Here is a 22,273-nt window from a genome sequence, read left to right as displayed (position 1 = left end):
TCTACTCTCTGTACACACATGACTGTGTGGCTGAGCATAGCTCAAATACCATCTATAAATTTGCTGATGATACAATGATTGTTGGTAGAATCTCAGATAGAGATGAGAGGGCGTACAGGAGCGAGATATGCCAACTAGTGGAGTGGTGTCGCAGCAACAACCTGGCACTCAATGTCAGTAAGATGAAAGAGCTGATTGTGGATTTCAGGAAGGGTAAGAAAAGGAACATATACCAATCCTCATAGAGGGATCAGAAGTGGAGAGAGTGAGCAGTTTCAAGTTCCTGGGTGTCAAGATCTCTGAGGATCTAACCTGGTCCCAACATATCGATATAGTTACAAAGAAGGCAAGACAGCAGCTATACTTTATTAGAAGTTTGAAGAGATTTTGGTATGTCAATAAATACACTCAAAAACTTCAATAGATATACCATGGAGAGCATTCTGACAGGCTGCATCACTGTCTGGTATGGAGGGGCTACTGCACAGGACCAAAAGAAGCTGCAGAGGTTTGTAAATCTAGTCAGCTGCATCTTGGGTACTAGCCTACAAAGTACCCAGGACATCTTCAGGGAGTGGTGTCTCAGAAAGGCAGCATCCATTATTAAGGACCTCCAGCACCCAGGGCATGCCCTTTTCTCACTGTTACCATCAGGTAGGAGATACAGAAGCCTGAAGACACACACTCAGCGATTCAGGAACAGCTTCTTCCCCTCTGCCATCTGATTCTTAAATGGACATTGAACCCGTGAACACTACCTCACTTTTTAAATATATATTATTTCTTTCTTTTGTATGATTTTAATCTATTCAATATACGTATACTGCAGTTGATTTACTTATTTATTATTTTTTTCTTGTTTTTTTTCCTTCTATATTACTTATTGCATTGAACTGCTGCTGCTAAGTTAACAATTTCACAATGCATGCCAGTGATAATAAATCTGATTCTGATTCTTAGGAAGCTAGTAGGGGTAAGGTCTGGGTAGATGTTTTGTCTAATGGGAGAGTTCAGAACCAAAGGGCATGGACTTATTGTGGGGAGAGAGATGCCCTTTTATGACAGAGATGAGGAAGGATTTTCTGCTTTGCACTTCTCACAAAGACAGCTGTCCCTTGTGTTACGCACACAAATTGCTGGATGGATTCAGGAGGTCAGGCAGCATTTATGGAAAGGAATAATGAGTCAATACTTTGCCCTGGGATCCTTCTTTGGGACATGCTCTTTGTGTATGTTTCTGAGGCCCCCGTTGGTCAGAGCTGACCCTGGATATGGTGTCCTAGCTGTCTAGATATGCAAGTGCAAGCCTGGGCAGTACAACATGGAGATCAAGCTGTTGCCCATGTAGCAAGCTCTCCCTCTCCATGCATCCGATGAACCCAAAGGAACAGCAGAGACTGATACAGTTTGGTACCAGCAGCATCACAGGAGTTGCCAGTCAGCGTTGAACTCAATGTAGAACTGCCTTAGGGGACTCCAGCTCTGGATCTTTCCCTTGGGGTTTACTCCCAACGCCTTCCCCAGGAGAGGGTATAGCCACAAGGCAGCGGAAGTTTGAGACCAGAGTTTTCATTCTCCGAGATAAGCTGTCAACCACCGATCTGCCCCATCTTGCACGAGCCCCATCTGCCTGAAGCGACTGGTTTTAAGGCACCAGTAACCCACCTTTTCCCCCTTCTCCTGTCAGTAGAAACGGTTCCGCCATGTTTAGCAGCTAAGCCACACGTGAAGGCCAGGAGCCGGGCTTGGTTGTCAGGCTATTTGAGGTGTGTGTCATTGGGAGCATTTAATAGGTAGTAGGAGCTTGTCCCCATTATTACCCCCGGCTATAACAACTTTAAGACTAAGATAAACTCCCAATCTGTATAAGTTACAGGGAAATTGAATTTGAGAAAAACCAGATTAGCCACGAGGGGCAGAATGGCCTGTTCCTTTCCAGCTTTGTCCCCTATTCCTACATCTTTGTTCAGATTAGTACCGCATTACCAGCTACAGTGACTAATTTCACATTGGCTGCCACAGTTCTTACATTACAACAGTACAGAAACTTCAAAGAGTTCATTGGCTGTTAGGCGCATGAAAGGACTTGTAGAAGTGCAAGTCCTTTCTTTTCCTGTTTGTCTACGCATCAGCCTGTCTCTCCCGATCTGTACATCTCCCTCGCTCTGTCTGTCCCACTCTTTCCTCCAATTTGGGAGTAGGGAAAGATCGCCTCCTGATATACTGCACCCCTACCCGGTTACTGAAATGTATTTTTAATCTGTGTAATTGAATCTGAGGTCTTGCCCATTGAGAAACATGGCTGATGTCAGTGTTAAATGAGAATCTGGAATTCAGACTTCCAGTGCTTCCTCGGGTTAGTGGGTGACCTTTTATAGCATCTGCTGGGGAGGACGCTTTGGAAACTGGTCAGAAGTAACTCCAAATATGTCATTTTGCAGAAACTGGAAAGTAAGCTGTTCTGGGCTGGGTGATGCAGCTGAGAATCTCTGAGTGAGAGTGTCAGGCGGACAGACCTGACCCCCTGCCATGACACACGGCTGAGTCAGATAATACATGCTGGTGTTCATTCTACCTTCAGCCCTGCCCCTCAGACAGGAGATCTGAAGCGCGTCTTACTCAGTGTAAAGTTTAACAGCACTTTGCTTTCCTCATGAGCAAACCCACAAGCTGCTTACCCCATCAGCCACAGTATCCCTCCTCAGAGCTGGCATGAATCTCACCTCGAAAGGCACCCCAATTTTGTTGTCCCTCGCTTAGCGCGAGTCCTGGCACACGTAATCGCGCCCACGTGCTCGCTCAAACCTCCGCGTGCGTGCGCACAGACCTGTCTTTTCCAGTAAGGACGGGGGCTGGAAATGAAGAAGGCAATAGATTTCTTTTCCAGAGTACGAAGCAGGTTGGTGTGAGCTGATCACTCCTGCCTTGACTATCTGGTCCAAGGATCAGACGGGGCTCTGTGGCAATCACTAATACATAGCCTGGACCGACTAAGCCACCAGCCAGCTTCCTGTCTGTGTTTCCTTTGGCAGGGATCCTTGCTGAGGCTCAAAGGATTAATGGACATTAACTCTATTGGTTCAGTGTGGACATCTCCAGGGACGGGGGATAAAATCTGGAGTCGATCTTGATGGCAAGATTAATTAGAGACAGGGTGGTTATGGGAACATGTAACCGGGGGAGGAAGCAGAAGACTTAAACCCTTCTAACTTGCTGCTCAGTTCATAGTGTCTCAATTTCCTGTGCTGACTAATAGGGTGACCTGCGTTGATGGGGGAGGTGTGCAGTTTACACACTGCTTCCCTGCTGTCCTGGGATCTTCCCCTCATTTCGAGGCCTGTGCTGGAGCAGGAGTTTAAGTGAGGACACCGGCAGGTCTCTTGTGGATTGGACTCTGTGTGCAGCCTGTAATTTAATCTGTACAGAGTTCTTATTTCATTTAGTCTTTATTTTGTGCTGGGCTGTTATTACAGAGGCTGCATGATGATTTAAAAAGTGTCTAAATTTAAAAGTGGCTGACAGAGTAGAAACGAGTGAGGGGGGGCCATTAGCTGCCTTCACATGGAGGGAAAGTACAATTTATTCAAACTGGGAACTGCAGCAAACTTAGCAGGAAGTCGTGTTCAAGCATCGCACAGAAACTGCTGGAGGAACTCAGCAAGTCAGGCAGCACCCATGGAAGGAAATAAACAGTCGACGTTTCAGGGCGAGACCCTTCATCAGTCTGACTGTTTCCCTCCCTTGATGCTGCCTGTCTTTGTGGGCACGTGGCCAAGTGGTTAAGGCATTGGACTAGCGACCTGAAGGTCGTGAGTTCGAGCCCCAGCCGAGGCAATGTGTTGTGTCCTTGAGCGAGGCACTTAATCACACATTGCTCTGTGACGACACCGGTGCCAAGCTGTATGGGTCCTAATGCCCTTCCCCTTGGGCAACATCGGTGTCGTGGAGAGGGGAGACTTGCAGCATGGGCAACATGCTGGTCTTCCATACAACCTTGCCCAGGCCTGCACCCTGGAGAGTGAAGACTTTTCAGGCGCAGATCCATGGTCTCGCAAGACTAACGGATGCCTTTGGATGCTGCCTGTCTTGCTGAGATCTCCCAGAATTTGGTTTGTGTTGTCTAGGGTTTCCAGCATCTGCAGAATCTCTTGCGTTTTGGGTTCAAGCATTCCCGGGCGTTTGGCCATTGAGTGTTTAGGTTTGTGCAATGCTTGTTTACGTGACAACTGTCTGTGTTGCTGACTCCATTGAATGAACTCAGTTCCCCATATGGAGAGTTTCCGAACCTGGTTTCGTGATGTGGGAGTGTTTCTGAGCGCTGGCTGGACTGCGTTTGGGGTATTAGAGTGGTGGTGGGGGATGGTACAGGGTATGGTAGACGGAGAGTGCCACGTTTTAGATGGGGAAGGGACTGGGTAGAGGGCAGAGAGCGGGTGACAAAGGGGGAATGGAAGTCATTTGGGAGGATAGGGTAGTGAGTGTGGGGTGTAGAGGAACATGTAGGTTCTGGGATAGGAAGGAGGGGGTAGTGAAGAGAGAGTATGGTCCAGAACATGCCAGAAACAATTGAAGGGGATGGGATAGCATCCAGGGCTGTGTATAGGGTTAGGAGGAATTGGGATGGGTCCAGAACATGGTGCAAATGATTTTTGGTGATTGGGCAGCATCCAGGGCTGAGTGGAGGGGTGGGGGAAGAGATCCAGCATGGGTGGAAGGAACTGTTGGAGATGGATAGGGGGTGTAGTGTAGGAATGGGATGGAAGGGTCTGGGCTGGTGTGGACAGGATGCTAGATGCTTTGCTAATGAGAGTGGGGATATTTTTCAGATGACCTGGTCAGCACTCCTTCACCAAACACCAAGCTGCAAAAATAGACTAAACTGACCCATCGACTCGGTGTTATGAGTGAGATCTTGCTCATTCTTTCCTTCATTTCTTCAGTGATCATTCTTTAAAAATGATTCATTCACTGTGTGACTTTGAGTCAGGCTGAGGACTGAAAATATCTCCATCTTTCACCCAGTTTTTGCTTTGTGGTGTCTCTATTCTTGAAGCAAGTAACTTTTTATAGACCGTCATAATGTGGAACACACAGGCAGATTGGGTGAATAGGAGGAAATTTTTTGCAGGGGAACAGAACTAATTAGAGAACTCTGAACGAGCAGCCACAGATCATTGGGCTCATCGAAATCTTCATTCTATTCCCTCTCTTGATCCTTCACTCCATCAACTCCCCTCACTCACCCCAGAACCCCCATTCTCCACATTCACCCTCTCTCCACCCTCACCACCTACCCCTTCCCCCTCCCAGTCCCCACTCTCCTCCCCGCTCTTCCCCACCAATCCCCATTCCCACTCTCCCCCTCTCTCTGGCCCTCCCCTCACCCCTCCCCACCCCACCCTCCGCCATCGCCCTCGCTCCCTCCCTCCGCCATCCCCCCTCCTCCCTCCGCCATCCCCCCTCCTCCCTCTGCCATCCCCTTGCCTCACCCCCTCTCCCTCTTTCCACCTGTCCCTCCTCTAAACCCCCTATTCCAACCCCTCTCCTCCCCATCCTCAACTCTCCCCCTTCCTCACATCCCTTCCTCACGCACCCCTTCCTCACACATCCCTTCCACACACCCCCTTCCTCACGCACCCCTTCCTCACGCACCCCTTCCTCACGCACCCCTTCCTCACGCACCCCTTCCTCACGCACCCCTTCCTCACGCACCCCTTCCACACACCCCCTTCCTCACGCACCCCTTCCTCACGCACCCCTTCCTCACGCACCCCTTCCTCACGCACCCCTTCCTCACGCGCCCCTTCCACACACCTCCTTCCTTACACTCCCTTTCCACACACCTCCTTCCTCACACCCCCCTTCCACACACCCCTTCCTCACGCACCCCTTCCACACACCTCCCTTCCTTCTCCTCACCCCCCCTTCCTTCTCCTCACCCCCCCCTCCACCTCTCCCTGCACATCTGAACACGGCACCCGATGGTACCTTCCCCTCTCCAGGCTTTGCCCCTGAACACTGTCTGAAAGGAGGCAGGAGTAGGGGAGAAGTGAATGAACTCAAATACGGAAGTGAGATCATCGTTTAGATCTTTTTGAGTTAATTATAAATCCTCATGATTCCCTCTTCATCTGAGGTCACTTCCACGCGTTGAGTTTACTCAGTGCCCTGTGCACACTATTGCTGTGGCCCACGCGGTCTGTGTTCCAGAGACCCTTGCGTTGGCTGTGTACTGTTTCCATCTGCAGCAACGTGGCGTCACTTACTCTTCATCAAATCCAGAAATCATGTCTTCAAGTTCTACCTCAGTTTAGGCAGAGGAATCCATTAAATACAAAGTGACTGTGAAGCTCGGACTGCCGGAAAAATCTAATGTTTTCATGGGGAAGTCATCCTGGTGCCTTTACCCTGGGGCAATTTCCCAATTGCCTCTTCACCCTTTAATTGCCTCATTCTCAGGACCTGCGCCACATACCCAACTGCCCTCGCTGGTTGCGTTCTGCTCTGCTGTCACGTCGAGGCTGGACTGGCTAAAGGAGGCTAATTCCGTTCCCTGAAAGACATGAGCAAACCAGATGGGTTTTAATGACAATCATGTCCATTCCTGGTCACCTTAATGGAGATTTTATTTAATGATGTAACGTTGAGACTTTATAAAGCGCTGGTGAGGTCTCACTTGGAGTATTGTGAGCAGTTTCGCGCCCCCTATCTTAGTAAGGACGTGCCGAAACTGGAGAGGGTTCAAAGGAGGTTCACAAAAATGATTCCAGGATCAAATGGCTTGTCATATGAAGAGTGTTTGATAGTTCTGGGCCCCTCTTCACTTTAATTCGGAAGAATGAGGGGTGACCTAACTGAATCTTATCGAATGTTGGATAGAGTGGATGTGGAGAGGATGTTTCCTATGGGTGGGAGTGTCTAAAACCAGAGGACATGGCCTCAGAATAGAGGAGTGTACTTTTAGAACAGAATGAGGAGGAATTTCTTCAGCCAGAGAGTCGTGAATCTGTGGAATTCTTTGCCTTGGGCAGTTGTAGAGGCCAAGTCTTTATTAATAATTAAGACAGAGGTTGATAGGATCTTGATTAGTCAGGGCATGAATGGATACAGGAAGAAGGCAGGAGATTGGGGCAGAGAGGAAAATCGGTCAGCCATGACAAAATGGCGGAGGAGACTTGATGGATGAAATAGCTTAATTCTGCTCCAGTATCTTATGGTCTTATTATCTGAATTAAATAAATTTACATTATGATTTTTACTTCAGTTGTAATTTATTTGTGCTATAATCTATTTAATTGTATAAAATGGGAGCTTTAATCTGGGCAGAAACCTCGTGGCATCCCAGATGAATATTGAACCAAGCTGAACAGTTCTCTGGAGCGGAACACAGAGTGCCTGTCCACCAAGGTCTCCTTTGAAATTCCCAGTTGAGTGTCCCTGGCCTCCTGGAGAACTGGGAACCTTGTTAAGGCTCCTCGTACGAAGTGGGGGGGTGGGAAGCGGGAAGTGGGAGTCATGCTGATGGGATCTGGAGTAACTCCTTGCTGTGTCTCGGCAGGCCTTTGGAAATGCAAAAACTGCTCACAACAACAACTCGAGCAGGTTCGGCAAATTCATCCAAGTCAATTACCTGGAGAACGGGCTAGTCCGTGGGTGAGTGTGACCTTCAGTGAAGCTGCTGAGAGATGGTTGTAGTGACAATGTTGGCCCTACCTGTGGGAGCATTCACTTCCCAGGAAAGATGCTCCGTTTGTCTCCCCCTTGCACGGCAAATGTTCCCTCGTTCACCTACCCCTGTTCTTCCTCCCACTGCCTCTCACTTGCCCTTCCTTTATTGCTGCCTGCTTTTCTGCTCAGCGTGCCTTTCTCCATCACCCCCCCCCAGTCCTCCACAGCACGCCTCCCCTCTCGCTGCCAGCCACCATGGCCCCCCAATTCAATCCTCCACTCGTCCCCTTCCCGTCGCCAACTTCTGCATCACCAGCACACTTTGATTGAGTTCAGTGTCCCCCCTCCCACACCTCTCACACCTTCTTTCCTTACTTGGCCATCACCTCCCTCTGGTGCTCCTCTCCTTCCATGGTCTTCTACCCTCTCCTATCAGATTCCCCCTCCTCCAGCCCTTTATCTCTTCCAGCGATCAACTTCCCAGCTCTTTAATTCATCTCCTCCCCTTCTTTCACTTATCACCTGCCACCTTGTACTACTTCCTCCCCTCCCTCCACCTCCTTATTCTGACTCCTTTCCCCCTTCCTTTCCTGTCCTGCTGAAGGGTCTTGGCCCAGAACGTTGACGGTTTATTCCATCCGTAGATGCTGCCTGGCCCCGCTGAGCTCCTTCACTATATTGCGTGTGTTGCTCAGTGTCCTTGTGCTTCTCTGATGTCAGATTGATCTTTTGATTTTCCCCACTGTCATTTTCACCCTCGTGTTTTTACAAACGTTGCCTTTGCCCTTCCAGTGGCACTCATTCAGATCTCTCTGTTCCGTGCTTGAGATTAACATTGTCTCCTTTTCCAGGGCTGTAGTGGAGAAGTACCTCCTGGAGAAATCCCGTCTGGTGTCGCAAGAGGCTGACGAGAGGTAAAAGGCACTGAGGTGGCCGTTGACCCCGTGACCTGTGCAGGGTAACCTGAGATGACCTCCTGTCAGGAGGCAGTTTGAGCGGTGAGCAAGGCAGGCTCGCCAGAGCAGAAGCCGGAGATCAAAGTGCAGAGCTGGTGTCGGTTTACGAGCTGCCAAAAGTTGACGAGAGAGAGGGCCAGGGCGGGGGTCTTGGCGGGAGCCGGGCCTCTTTGTTTCTCAGTGTATCTCAGCAGGTCACAGCCTGGCTGCCTTCTGGTCGGAGCACAGGACCCCTGCATCTGGTGTGACAGATGTGTGACCCTGAGTGATTCCTGAAACATTGTCTATCCCTGCCTTTTGGCCCAGCTAACCACGGGGAGGGGGGTGGTGTTCGGGGTGGGAGGAGGGCTGACTTTTTCCCCACCTCCCCCCTCTTCGTGGCCCATAGAGCAATTAGGCCAAAGGACCTGTTCCCATGTTGTATGACTCCTTGCCACAGTTCAGCTTTTTTCCTGGACTGACCTCTCTACTGTGGGCCTGCACCCACAGGCAGGACTGACAGGCCACTCCACATCTCGGCCTAGCCCTGTGGACAAAGCCTGAGAGATCTGGAACAGCCGTGTGGAGGAACAGGGGGACCTTGGGGCCCCCATCCAAAGGCCCCTCGAAGTTGCCACATGAGTTGTTAGGGTGGTTAAGAAGGCATTGCGGTGTGTCAGCCTTCATTCATTGTGGCTCTTAAACTCAGTGCCATGGTAATGTTGCAGATCCTTAAAACTCCAGTTACACCATACTTGGAGCTAATTCAGTGCTGTTCGCCTCACTGTAGGAAGGATGTGGAAGTTTTAAAGAGGGTGCTGAGGAGATTTACCAGGATGCTGCCTGGAGTAGAGAGTGTGTCTTACGAGGAAAGGTTGAGTGAGCTGGGGCTTTTTTCTTTGGAATGAAAGAAGATGAGAGGTGACGTTAGAGGTGTGTAAGGTGATAACAGACGTAGATAGAGGGGACTACCAGTGCCTTTTTCCCAGGGTGGCAATGGCTAATACAAAAAGGCATAGTTTTTTAGCAATTGGAGGAAAGAATGTAGGGCTGGTGGTGTCAGAGAATACCTTTTTCTACACGAAAAGTAAAAAAAGGAATGAACTGCCATGGGTGGTAGAGGTAGATACACTAGGGATGTTTTAAAAACTCTTAGATAGGTACATGAGTGAAAAATGAAGGACTATGTGGGGTGGGGGGAAGGGTTGGAGTGACCTTGGAGAAAGTTCAACATAACATTGTGATCTTGGAGTAGGTTAAAAGGTCAGCACATCATTGTGGGCCGAAGGGCCTGTACTGTGCCGTACTATGTAACCACTACCCATCGTCCCATGTGTACCCCAACTCTCTCGTCTCCAGCACCCGGAGACTTCACCAGGAGTTGAGGTTTGTTGCCGTGACTTGATTAACGGCTTAGTCGTGGCTGTTAGTATTTTGCCTTTTTGCTTTCCCCTCCGGCTGCCCTTCCTGATTTCTGCTGTCCCTCTCCCGGAGCAGGAACTACCACGTCTTCTACTACCTGTTGATGGGGGCCAGCGAGGAGGAGCGCAGGGACTTCCAGCTGCAGCTGCCAGAGAATTATCACTACCTCAACCAGGTGGGGCCACGGCGCCAGAGACAGGCCGTTGTGATAGTCGTCTCACTGCCAGTCTCTTAATCTCCTCTGTTTTCATCTCGTTCTCCCTGCCTCTGCCACCCCGCGGGCTCTCTCTTGTTGCCACCCTACGCCGCCCTTGCCCATCAGCTCCCTGCGCCCTGCACTCCCACCAGAGTCCCCCCACACTCTCCCTGACCCCTACTCCCCCTCTCCCCACCCTCCTCTAATATTGTCTGTTCCTGCTCTTCCAGAAGGAAAACTTTTGCATCGACGATGGCGAGGACCTCAAGCACGACTTTGAGCGTTTGAAGCAGGCCATGGAGATGGTGGGCTTCCTCCACGTCACCAAGAATCAGTGAGATTCTCAGCTTTACATTTCTTTCTCTTGGTTGTGGGACTAAGCAGAAAATGGTTTGGCACAGCCAAGAAGGGCCAAAAGGCATGTTTCTGTGCTGTAGTTTCTATGGTTTCTATGGTTTCCATTGCTTAAAGCTTCCAAAGGCAGTTTTTACCCGGTCGCTCTACAGTACAGCTCCAATTATCTGGAAAATCTGTGAGTCCAGCAAGGCACTGGGTTTCACTGTGGCTCTTCAACTACTGATCATTGTAGTATTTATCGACTGCCTATGTACTGCCTCCACCTAGTGATGTCTAGGTGTGAGCTGGACCCATAGGAGGTCTCTCCCGGCAGAGGAATTGCTGCCTCTGCTGGAGATATGTTGTGGGTGGGACGGGTTCTATAGGTTTTGGAGGAAATGGGGGCCTCTCCCAGCAGCGCGTTGTGGGAGGTCAGTCCCAGCGGATGGTTGGTGTAAACCCCTGTCTCTGCCTTTCCTTGCTCAGTAATGAGCCCTGTGGAGAAGCAGCTCTGCCTGTGGATGGGCTGTGAGGGACCAGACGACCCTTTTAACCGCAGACCGGTCTGCAAAGTTTCTGGAGTGGGCGGGATCTCGGACACGGTCCTTGCCCGAGCTTCTGACTGCTGCGCTTACCTCTACAGGATATTTTTTGTGCTCTCTGCAATCCTCTATCTGGGGAACGTTGTCTACACGAAGAAAGCAACGGGAAGAGAGGAGGGATTGGAGGTGGGACCTCCTGAGGTGCTGGACACCCTATCGGAGCTGTTGAAGGCAAGTGACTGCTGAGGGCATTCTCCTCGCCACCCTCCCTCACCAGTCCTTCTCCATCAGAGCACAGAGATGACCCTAACATTGAGCTGGGGAGGGAAACGGGGACTCCGCATCTTCATAGGGAAGTGGTCCTCTCCATTCCACAGGGAAAGCAGAACATGTCCAACTCGTCAGCAGACAGAGAGGCAGAGCTGAGGTTTCATGTCAGGACTTTCCACCTTCTTTCTCCCTGAACTTCAGCTATCGGGTTGGATGTCACACCAAGTGTATGGTTCATCTGGTCCACTCTGCTGTTTCTCCCCCACATTAGTCTTTCGGGTCCTTGCTGGGTTTATCAGGAGATACCTTGTGTTGCAGCTTTGAGTTCTAGTTTGCTTTATAAGTGAAAACTTACAATCTCCAACTTCTCTAGCAAGCCCTGCGTCTCCCTTATCAGCATCTCTGATTTTTTTTTTCCCTTCCTGTGCTTGGATCTATCTCCACCCTTCTCATCTCATTCATTCCTTGTGGGAGTGAGTTCCATGTTTTCACTGATCCCTGGAGAAAGAAATGCCTCCTGTATTCGCAGCTGAATTAATACATTTTTCTCCTTCTGGAGAAAAGACAGCAACACTTGCAAAGGAGACCAGAACTCGGCTATCAGTGCAAACTAATCCCTTACTAATTCAATTGGGAATTCTGGAGGCATTTCTTTCTAGAGAGATAGAGCGATAGCCTTTTCAACCACTTCCTGAATTTATTTCCAAGGCAAAAGAACCCCAGTTTGAACAATCTTTTCTGAAAGCTGCAACCCCTCAGTTCGTGTATCACCCACTGGTCCATTGCCACCTTCTCCAATGCCTTTGTGTGTCGTATAATCAGAGGTAGCCTCAAATAGGGGAACGTCCCTTTAGGACAGAGAAGAGGAGGAATTTCTTTAGCTAGAAGGTAGTGAATCTGGAAGGCCAAGTCATAGGGCATATTTAAAACAGAGTCTGATTAATAAGGGCGTCAAAGTTTACGGAGAGAAGGCAGGATTAAGGGGTTGAGAGGGATAATAAATCGGGCTTGACTGATAGGCACAGCAGGTTCCTTGGGCCAAGTGGCCTAATTTTGCTCCGTCTGCCATATAGTCAAGTGAGAACTGTACCCTAGGTAGTTTGTGAGCTAATTGTACTCTCTGCTTCTCAGGTGAAACGAGACATGTTGGTCGAGGCATTAACAAAGAGGAAGACGGTGACAGTTGGCGAGAAGTTGATTTTGCCATATAGCCTCAATGAGGTTGGTTATTCTGCAGTGTTTCTTCTCTCCAGCCCACAGTGAAGCAGTCTGGCTCAATTTAATAATTTGTTTTTCCAGGATGTGGATATCGCCAGCCCTATTATTGAATTATTGCCCAGCCCTAATTGCCCATGGGCAGGTGGCGGTGAGCCACTGCCTTGAACAGCTCCTCTTTATGTGAAGTTGCTCCCTCAGGGAAGGGAGTTCCAATTTTGCAGGAATGTCCAAGTCAGGACATTGCAACTTGAAGGGGAAATTGGGGTCATGGTGTTCCCACAGGTCTGCTGCCTTTGTCCTCCTTGATGGTGGAGCTTGTCCATCTGAGAGAGCTGTCCGTGAGTAACGGCAGTGCATTTTGTAGATGGTACGCTCTGTGATCTGTGTTGGAGGCAACGAGGGTTTGGGCTCGTGGGTGGGTTACTGATCTGGTGTGGGTGAACTGCTGTACTGATCCTTGCTCGAGATCCAATGCATACATACCAGTCCAGAGAAAGAGTTTGCTCTCCATCACCCAAATAAAATGATGGCCATTCTTGCCTCTCCAAATTAGGAAATGTCAACTTGGCCACCAAGGCCGAAGTGACTGGTGGTGGAGAGACTCTAGCAAATTCTGAAGCAGCATCAATAGTTTGAGTTGCCACACCAATCTCGCTCTTCATTTGGGGGGGGTGGGGGGAGTTGTGGGTTCCTAAGGTAGCCTTGTACTTGGAGGGTGAAAGTCAGTCTGCTGACGCTCATTGGGTCAGGAATGTTTGGCTGACGATGCGGGTGTGTGTGATGGTGATGGATTTGCATTGGATGTTTGCTCAGAGGTCAGTACTGTCCTGTTCTGGTAGCTGGACACTAGTCCGGATTAGCTAGGTCAAAGAACCAGCTCTAGTCCCCGTGAACTGGGCTGGCCCAGCTGGGAACTTGGGTCCTTCTGCTCTCTGAACTACTGTCGATTGTGCTTTTCACAGGCTGTGACCACACGAGACTCCATGGCCAAATCTCTCTACACTGCTCTCTTTGATTGGATCGTCCTTCGGATTAACCACGCTCTCCTCAATAAAAAGGACATGGAGGAGTCTGTCATGGTAAAACCACACCCGTTGGGTGTCTCCGCGCTGTTGCCGGGTTACGATGTGGCGATGAGATATGGGGGGAGGTCGAGAGTTGCATTCAGCCGTGCAGAGCCATATTCTGATGCTCCTTGGACACTGTACCAGGGAGGAGGAAGAGTCTTGGCTGCATATGCGGATTTAGTGCAGTGGTATAGGGGCTGAAAGAGTTAAATTGTTACTTGAGTTCAGAAAATTGGGTGCCTGGAGGTTTTTTTTAAAGCGATGGCGATGCGTTAGATGGAGAGATAGCCTCCTTGCTGGAGGGAGGGGTAGGTGTGGAATCCAATATACGCACGGGAGGGGGAGAGCGGAAGACCATTCAAGGCAGATATGGATAGGCCCCCGCTCACACAAAGGGCAGTAGCTCTCTTCTGGAGAGCTGCTGAGAACGGGCACTGGCTGGATATTTATCTGCACTGCTCAATTGCTTCTGGATGGACTGACGCATGTAATGAAGCCCAGGCAGCTAAAGGGAGTTCAGATAGTGATCAGCTTTGAGGTAATTACATGACAAAGCAGGTTTTTCTGCACTGGGTGGCTTCCTCTATTCTGTAACCAGTCTCTGGCTTCTAATGGATGAACACATTGAGGTACAAAAGTTCTGAAAGGGCTGAACAGAATGCAGGGGTCCCTCGCATGGGGGCAGAGAGGGGTAACTAGAACTGAGGCTCGTGGCCTCAAGATACGTGAGACCAGGCTGCTGAATATATCTAAAGAGGAGTTGGCTAAGTTTCTGAACAAATTGAAAATAAAGTATTTCTGTGGTGTGTGTTTCAATGTCAAAATCTGACCTGCATTCATATTCAGGCACCCTACTGCAAGTGTACAGCGGTGGAGTTGAGATCTGGTTACCCTGGGGTACACTGACGGCCTCCCTAGTTGACTAACCTGTTGACTTTCAGTGTGGCTGAGCACGTGGGGAAATGACAACGACAGTCAGGGTGGGGGTTGGGGGTGGGGGGGGAGGAGGTTTACAGGAAAGATTTTGCAATATGATGTTGCTTATGATCTGAACCATTTCTTCTCCCTACCTCCCTTTCACCTGATCCATCATTCTCTCACTCTCCTCCTCCTCCCCCTCCACCCTCCCTCCCTCAACCATTTGTCGGCCCTCCTCTTCCCACACTCTCCCTTCACCCCCACCCCTCCCTGTCCTTTCGTTACCCCTCCTCACCTGTGCCCACAGTGCTTGTCGATCGGAGTCCTGGATATTTTCGGTTTTGAGGATTTTGCGAACAACAGTTTTGAGCAGTTTTGCATAAATTATGCAAACGAGCAGCTTCAGTATTACTTCAACCAACACATCTTCAAACTGGAGCAGGTGAGGAGCGAACTTTCACCCCACTCTACCTGGTGCTTTTACTGAAAAAAAAATTAAACAGCTGTAAGGAAATAACACAATCTCCTAACCAAGGTCCACTGATTGTGGTCAGTCCACAACACATGGCAAGTTGTCTCCACAGCAAGGTCCAACAATCATCACTGCGGCAATGAACAAGTAATCTGTTGTTGGTGACGCTGAAGCGGGGGGGGGGGCTACATTCTTCATTGCTTTGGATGGCTGTGTGATACTTTGCATTCAACTTGGAGACCAGACCCTGGTTATGGAGTTCAAGCCATTGGGTGTGTTTAAGGCAGAGATTGATAGGTTCTTGATTTGTAAGGGTAATAGGGAAAGGGGTTTAACAATATTCAGCCATGATTGAATGGTGGAGCAGACTAGATGAGCCAAATGTCCTAATTATGCTTGTATACATTTTGGTTGGATGGTCTCATCACATATGTGCCCACTCTGACATCACGGCGCTCCCTCAGTACAACCCTTCTGACATCCTCGTCTGGTACTGAGGGAGCGCCACCCTGTCGGAAGGGCAGTACTGAGGGAGCACTACCTCCATTTCAGGGGCAATATTGAGGGAACACTAACCCCATTTGGGGGGGCATAGTGAGGCAGCACTACCCCTCCATTTGGAGGCAGTACTGAGGGAGCATTACCCCCATTTGGGGGGTATTTCTGAGGGAGCACTATCCCCATCTGGGGTCAAAATTGAGGGAGCTCTGTCTCTAATCTTTAGATTCTCTCTAAAACCCTTTAATCCTTATTCTAATCCTCTACCCTCTTGTTTTAGCTACAGGCGAAAATTACCTTATTATGCCCCTCATCTTTTTGTATACCTCAGTCAAGTCCTCCTTCAGCCTCCATTGGTCCGTCAAACTCAGTTTCTCCTCATTGCTGGAGTGCCCCACCCCTGGTGAATCTCCTCCTCGCCCTGTCCAGCCCAATCACACCCTTCCTATAGTGTGGCGACCAGACCTCCAGTAGTGACCTGAGCCTTGGTAAATGTGACAATGATAAACCTTGTTGCATGGGTTTATTACTGTCATGTGTATGAAGATACAGTGAGAAGCTTGTCCTGCATACTGTTCATACAGATCAGATCATTACTCAGTGCATTGAGGGAGAATAAGGTAAAGCAATATCAATGCATCACCTCCCTGCTCTTGTATCCTATGTCCTGGCTAATGAAGGCAAATATACCATATGACATCTCCACTACTTTGCTCGTGAGGCCAACTCTGGGGACCCTTGAATGTAAACATTGAGGTCCTTCTATTGCTCAGTGTTCCCCTGGGACCATTCACCGTACGTTCTACCCTTATTAGTCCCAGAGTACACCAAGTCACGCACACCAAGATTCAATTCCCCTGCCAGAGCTCTCCCCGTCTTACTAACTGAGCAATGTCAGCCTGTTAGTCGGCCGGTGGTGCAGTGGCATCTGCACCGGACGTCAAGGCGAATGGTCCCAGGTTCGAATCCGGACGGCCCCTCGCACACTTCCCACCCATGCTGGGTTGACTTGGCCTGGTAAAGAAAAAGAGACAAATGCTAAGGTAACAGGATTTTGTGCCACAAGGTGTGAAAAGGGACAACAATGTCATCCTGTAACCTATCAGTATCAACAATATCACAAATCTTCATATCATCTGCAGACTTACCAATCATACCTCCTGTAATTCATAACCAGATCATTAATGTATATGACTAACAGTAAGAGTCCCAGCACCAAACCCTGCAGAACCCCACTGGTTGCAGTCTTTCAATCACAAAGACAACCTTTCACTATCTCACCATTTACCTCCAACTGCCAAGTTGATCTTGGACTGGTTCACCACCTGACTCGACCCCACAGGCTCAATCTTTTGGACCAGTCTCCTATGTGAGATCTTGGCCATGAGCTTGTAATGAATACAGGGGACATGGTGTGAGATGTGCAGCCAGTCAGCATTGTGACCAGTCAATGTAGTAACAGAGTTTAGATGAATTCTGGGGAGGAACTTCCGTGCATTGTGGCAGGTATATCCAGGAATCCCACGGTTTGGTGAAAATTGTCACTGTTCGAAGCTTGGTTGCAAGCGTGTCTGACAGTGTGACCTTGCCTCTCTGCAGGAGGAGTATCAGAGCGAAGGCATCACCTGGCACAACATTGACTACATCGACAACGTGGGCTGCATCCACCTCATCAGCAAGAAGCCAACGGGACTCTTCCATCTCCTGGACGAGGAAAGCAAGTATGTCGGAGTAGTGGGAGGAGTTCAGGGGCAGGGCTGGTGGGTGCAAGGTGCATCTCAGTGTGTCTGTGTAGGAGTGTGTTTGTGCGTGCTTGTGCCTGTGTTTCAGTGTGCGCCTCTAGGTCTTTGATTGTGTGTGCATACTTGTCCCTGTTTCTTAGTGTGTGTGTGTGTGTGTGTGTGTGTATGTGCTTGTCTCTGTGTGTATGTCCATGCACTCTTGTCTGTTTGTCTGTGTGTGTGTGTGAGTGCACGTTTGTCTGTTTCTCTGTATGTGAGTGCATATGTCTGTGTGTGTGTGTGTGTGTGTACTTGTTTCTGTTTGTATGTCCATGCAGTCTTATGTATGTGAGTGTGTGTGTGTCTGTAGTTGTCTCTGTGTTTGTAACTATGTCTGTGCATGCTTGTCTTTGTGTGTGTGTGTGTGGATGGGTGGGTGGGTATACTTGTCTCTATTTCTGTGTCTGAACGTCTGTGTGCACGAGTCTCTGTTTCTATCTGTGTGCACGCATGTGTGTCTCATTGTGTATGTCCGTGTGTCCTTGTCTCTGTTTGGTATGTGTATGTGTGTTGTGGGTGTGTACTCTTTGCCTGTGACTGGCTTCTCCTCTCCCGGCTACAGTTTCCCCCACGCCACCAATCAGACCCTGCTGGCCAAGTTGAAGCAGCAGCACGAGGACAATCGGTACTTCGTGGGGACGCCAGTGATGGAGCCAGCCTTCGTCATCCAGCACTTCGCTGGCAGAGTCAAGTACCAGATCAAGGTGTGCTCTGGCCCCACTTTGTTCCTCAGCTTCTTTCTCTCCCTCTTGGGAAATTCTTTGTTGGGAGGCAGAACACTGAGTCATAGTTGTAACGTTTTGAAACAAGTCCTTTGTCCCATCACTTCATAGCTGTCTTTATGAAACCCCTTGACCTGTATTGACTCCATTTCCCCCTATGCCCGCTCATTTTGTGTACCCACCCAGAACCCACGTTTTGCTGATCACATTTGGTCTGAAATGTTGAATGCATGTTTCAGCTTGGAAGTTCTCATCTCTTAGCCCTTTTCCTGCCCTGTCTTTTATTTTGTCTTTCATTCTAAGTCTCGCTCCTTACTCCCAACTACTTCTCCCAATTGGCAGTCAGTCAGTCAGTGGGTGCCGTCCCGAATCCAGGGTTGGCGGCTATGCACCTCCATCTTCTTCGATCGTGTGACAGTACTGAGTACAGCCTCTCCTCCAGTCCGCCCTCGCCAGCCGCCCCCCCCGCCGAACTCGAGCCCGAGGCCGTGTTGGCCTCCAGCCGCGGCTGCTTCTTCGAGCTCGGCCCTTCCTCAGGCGGAGGCCTTGGTCAGGTCAAGGCAAACGGTGCAGCGCCCAAGTTCATCATGTCTCTTCCAACTAGGTGCATAGCACACGTTTCGTAGATATGTGGTGAGGCTTTAATCTCTTCCACAGAAGATGGCCGTTGGCTCACAAGCAGCTCACCCGCCCTTTGTCAGATCTTGTTTTTTCTAGTCCCGCTGAGTGTCCTCACACCCTCCCCACCAGACTAGGTCCGGTGGGGGAGCCGGCCAAGTCGCCAACCACTCGACCACGGCCCCCGCCGAGTCTCTCTGAGCGCCCGGCGCCCACCCAAAAACCAAACTTCCAATTAGCAACCGCCCCCAAAAACCCCTCTGGTTGGTACTCGTCGCTCGTAAGCTCCCTGTGAACTGAACAGAGCTTCCTCCATCACAGGACTTTCGGGAGAAGAACACTGACTACATGCGGCCGGATATCGTGGCACTCCTGAGGGGTAGTGACAGTGCGTTCATCCGTGAGCTAATTGGGATGGATCCCGTGTCTGTGTTCCGCTGGGCCACCCTCCGGGCTGCGATCCGCGCGGTGGCCGCCTTCAATGAGGCCGCGCGGCAGCGGGCGAAGAAAAACAAAACGGGTACGCGCCGGGCGAGGTGGGCACGGGAGGTTGCCAAGCACCGGGAGGAGGAGAGGGGTTTGGGTAGTGGGTTGGTATGTGGGTGAGCAACAGCACGAGGAGCATTATGGGGTGCTGGGTCTGGGTAATGGGCTGGTGTAGGGGTGGATAATGGCACCACGGGAGGTATTATTACGCGCTGTGTTTGTGGGCGGAGGCGCAATGGTGCGGATCTAGAACTAGCTTTGGAAGTCAGAGGTCGGGATTGGATGCGTGTTGGCTACTCTGACCTTGCCTCCTTCCCTCACAGGGATGATACGCTCCACGCCCCGCAATCCACTCAGCGAGATGCAGTGGCCAAACACTCCAATAGAAAAGGTCTACCGGTAAGGATGCTGGGCGGACTGTGTGAGGGTGGAAACTGGTTAACCATTAAAGTGCCAGCCATGTGACAGTGCAACCACCATCAGTGGTATCGATTTAGTTACATGCAACGTAGCAAGTTTGTTTGGCATGAGGCAACGGTTCCTCTGACAAATGGGGGCACAATCTTGGGATTTTTTTTTTTTGGCCTGTGAGAAGGGGTCTCTTGGTATACACTCAGAGAACACTCCATTAGCTATCTCCTGTAGCTAATAAAGTTGGCCACTGTGTATATGTTTGCAGTCTCCTGTTGCATCCACTTCAAAGTTCGACATGTTATGCATTCAGAGATGTCACTATGATTATTTGAGTTACTGTCGCCTTCCTGTCAGCTTGAACCAGTCTGGCCGTTCTCCTCTGACCTCTCCCATTAACAAGGCACTTTCGCCCACAGAACGGCTGCTCACTGGATTTTTTCCCCCCTTTTCTGTAAACTCTAGAGGCTTTTGTGTCTGAAAATCCCAGGAGATCAGCAGTTTCTGAGATACTCAAACCACCCCATCTGGCACCAACAATCAAAGTCACTTAGATCGCATTTCTTCCCCATTCTGATGTTTGGTCTGAATAACAACTGAATCTCTTGACCGTGTCTGCATGCTTTTATGCACTGAGTTGCTGCCAAATGATTAGCTGATTAGATATTTGTATTAACGAGCTGGTGTACATAAAAATGTGGCCGCTATTCATTTGAGGGACATGGATGTCACTGGCAATACTGGCATTTATTGTCCATTTGAACAACAACTGAACCTCTTGACCATGTCTGGATGTCACTGACAACGCTGGTACTTATTGTCTGAATCTTATTGCCCCCCAAAGTGAGGAGGTAGTGAAGGGGCAATTGGATTGGTGAGTCTGGATAGGCAAGTAGATCAGATAAGGTTGGCAGATATTCATTGCAAAAGAGTGAGGGAATTAAAGGTTTTTTTTTGCAAGAATGTGGTGGTTTCATAGTTGCTGTTAATAGAAACATAGAAACATAGAAAATAGGTGCAGGAGTAGGCCATTCGGCCCTTCGAGCCTGCACCGCCATTTATTATGATCATGGCTGATCATCCAACTCAGAACCCAGCCTTCCCTCCATACCCCCTGACCCCTGTAGCCACAAGGGCCATATCTAACTTCCTTTTAAACATAGCTAATGAACTGGCCTCAACAGTTTGCTGTGGCAGAGAATTCCACAGATTCACCACTCTCTGTGTGAAGAAGTTTTTCCTAACCTCGGTCCTAAAAGGCTTCCCCTCTATCCTCAAACTGTGACCCCTCGTTCTAGACCTCCCCAACATCGGGAACAATCTTCCTGCATCTAGCCTGTCCAATCCCTTTAGGATCTTATACGTTTCAATCAGATCCCCCCTCAATCTTCTAAATTCCAACGAGTACAAGCCCAGTTCATCCAGTCTTTCTTCATATGAAAGACCTGCCATCCCAGGAATCAATCTGGTGAACCTTCTTTGTACTCCCTCTATGGCAAAGATGTCTTTCCTCAGATTAGGGGACCAAAACTGCACACAATACTCCAGGTGTGGTCTCACCAAGGCCTTGTACAACTGCAGTAGTACCTCCCTGCTCCTGTACTCGAATCCTCTCGCTATAAATGCCAGCATACCGTTCGCCTTTTTCACCGCCTGCTGTACCTGCATGCCCACTTTCAATGACTGGTGTATAATGACACCCAGGTCTCGTTGCACCTCCCCTTTTCCTAATCGGCCACCATTCAGATAATAATCTGTTTTCCTATTTTTGCCACCAAAGTGGATAACTTCACATTTATCCACATTAAATTGCATCTGCCATGAGTTTGCCCACTCACCCAACCTATCCAAGTCACCCTGCATCCTCTTAGCATCCTCCTCACTGCTAACACTGCCACCCAGCTTCGTGTCATCCGCAAACTTGGAGATGCTGCATTTAATTCCCTCATCCAAGTCATTAATATATATTGTAAACAACTGGGGTCCCAGCACTGAGCCTTGCGGTACCCCACTAGTCACCGCCTGCCATTCTGAAAAGGTCCCGTTTATTCCCACTCTTTGCTTCCTGTCTGCTAACCAATTCTCCACCCACACCAATACCTTACCCCCAATACCGTGTGCTTTAAGTTTGCACACTAATCTCCTATGTGGGACCTTGTCAAAAGCCTTTTGAAAATCCAAATATACCACATCCACTGGTTCTCCCCTATCCACTCTACTAGTTACATCCTCAAAAAATTCTATGAGATTCGTCAGACATGATTTTCCTTTCACAAATCCATGCTGACTTTGTCCGATCATTTCACCGCTTTCCAAATGTGCTGTTATCACATCCTTGATAACTGACTCCAGCAGTTTCCCCACCACCGACGTTAGGCTAACCGGCCTATAATTCCCCGGTTTCTCTCTCCCTCCTTTTTAATGAAACTTATGTGTTTAATTCCAAGACTTCTTTTTTTTTCCCCCCCTGAAGTGGGTTGGGCTGGGTTAGAAGTTGTGTTTGTGGTCACGAATCCTTGAGATGCTCTACCCCCAAAACTTGTTGATGTGCAGCTGATTAGGGCAGCCTCTGAGGGGTTTTTCTGCGCTGAGGGAATGGACTATCAGCCAGCAAAGCACAATGGTTCTGAGGGTCAGCCTTGGGAGTTCTTGATTGGTGCGTGCAGTTGGAGGAGCCATATGCTATCCTTGCGCATCTGCGTGTTCAAGTATT

At 49.4% G+C, this 22,273-nt stretch overlaps 1 protein-coding gene and 1 long non-coding RNA gene across 5 annotated transcripts in view; one reads left to right on the top strand and one right to left on the bottom strand.

Annotated features, from left to right (window-relative positions):
• si:zfos-588f8.1 overlaps positions 1 to 22,273 on the top strand; it is a 111,522-nt gene that overhangs the window by 37,956 nt on the left and 51,293 nt on the right. For all 4 annotated transcript variants that reach the window (XM_063032354.1, XM_063032353.1, XM_063032352.1 and 1 more), the window contains exons 3-14: positions 7,559 to 7,653; positions 8,520 to 8,582; positions 10,101 to 10,200; positions 10,452 to 10,555; positions 11,201 to 11,330; positions 12,501 to 12,590; positions 13,550 to 13,666; positions 14,880 to 15,014; positions 17,142 to 17,263; positions 17,886 to 18,027; positions 18,985 to 19,183; positions 19,473 to 19,548. In XM_063032354.1, coding sequence (XP_062888424.1) covers positions 7,559 to 7,653; positions 8,520 to 8,582; positions 10,101 to 10,200; positions 10,452 to 10,555; positions 11,201 to 11,330; positions 12,501 to 12,590; positions 13,550 to 13,666; positions 14,880 to 15,014; positions 17,142 to 17,263; positions 17,886 to 18,027; positions 18,985 to 19,183; positions 19,473 to 19,548 — 1,373 coding nt within the window. The remainder of the gene's footprint in view (positions 1 to 7,558; positions 7,654 to 8,519; positions 8,583 to 10,100; positions 10,201 to 10,451; positions 10,556 to 11,200; positions 11,331 to 12,500; positions 12,591 to 13,549; positions 13,667 to 14,879; positions 15,015 to 17,141; positions 17,264 to 17,885; positions 18,028 to 18,984; positions 19,184 to 19,472; positions 19,549 to 22,273) is intronic.
• On the bottom strand, positions 5,967 to 16,968 carry LOC134337391 (uncharacterized). Its single transcript, XR_010015979.1, has 3 exons — positions 16,428 to 16,968; positions 14,868 to 15,055; positions 5,967 to 6,553 (listed from the first exon to the last, which is right to left on the bottom strand). It is a non-coding gene; the product is annotated as an uncharacterized LOC134337391 (long non-coding RNA).

This window comes from Mobula hypostoma, chromosome 24, assembly GCF_963921235.1.
Source record: "Mobula hypostoma chromosome 24, sMobHyp1.1, whole genome shotgun sequence".
Taxonomy (NCBI): domain Eukaryota; kingdom Metazoa; phylum Chordata; class Chondrichthyes; order Myliobatiformes; family Myliobatidae; genus Mobula; species Mobula hypostoma.
Note: the sequence above shows the minus strand (reverse complement) of the source record. Positions and strands in the feature narration are given on the sequence as shown.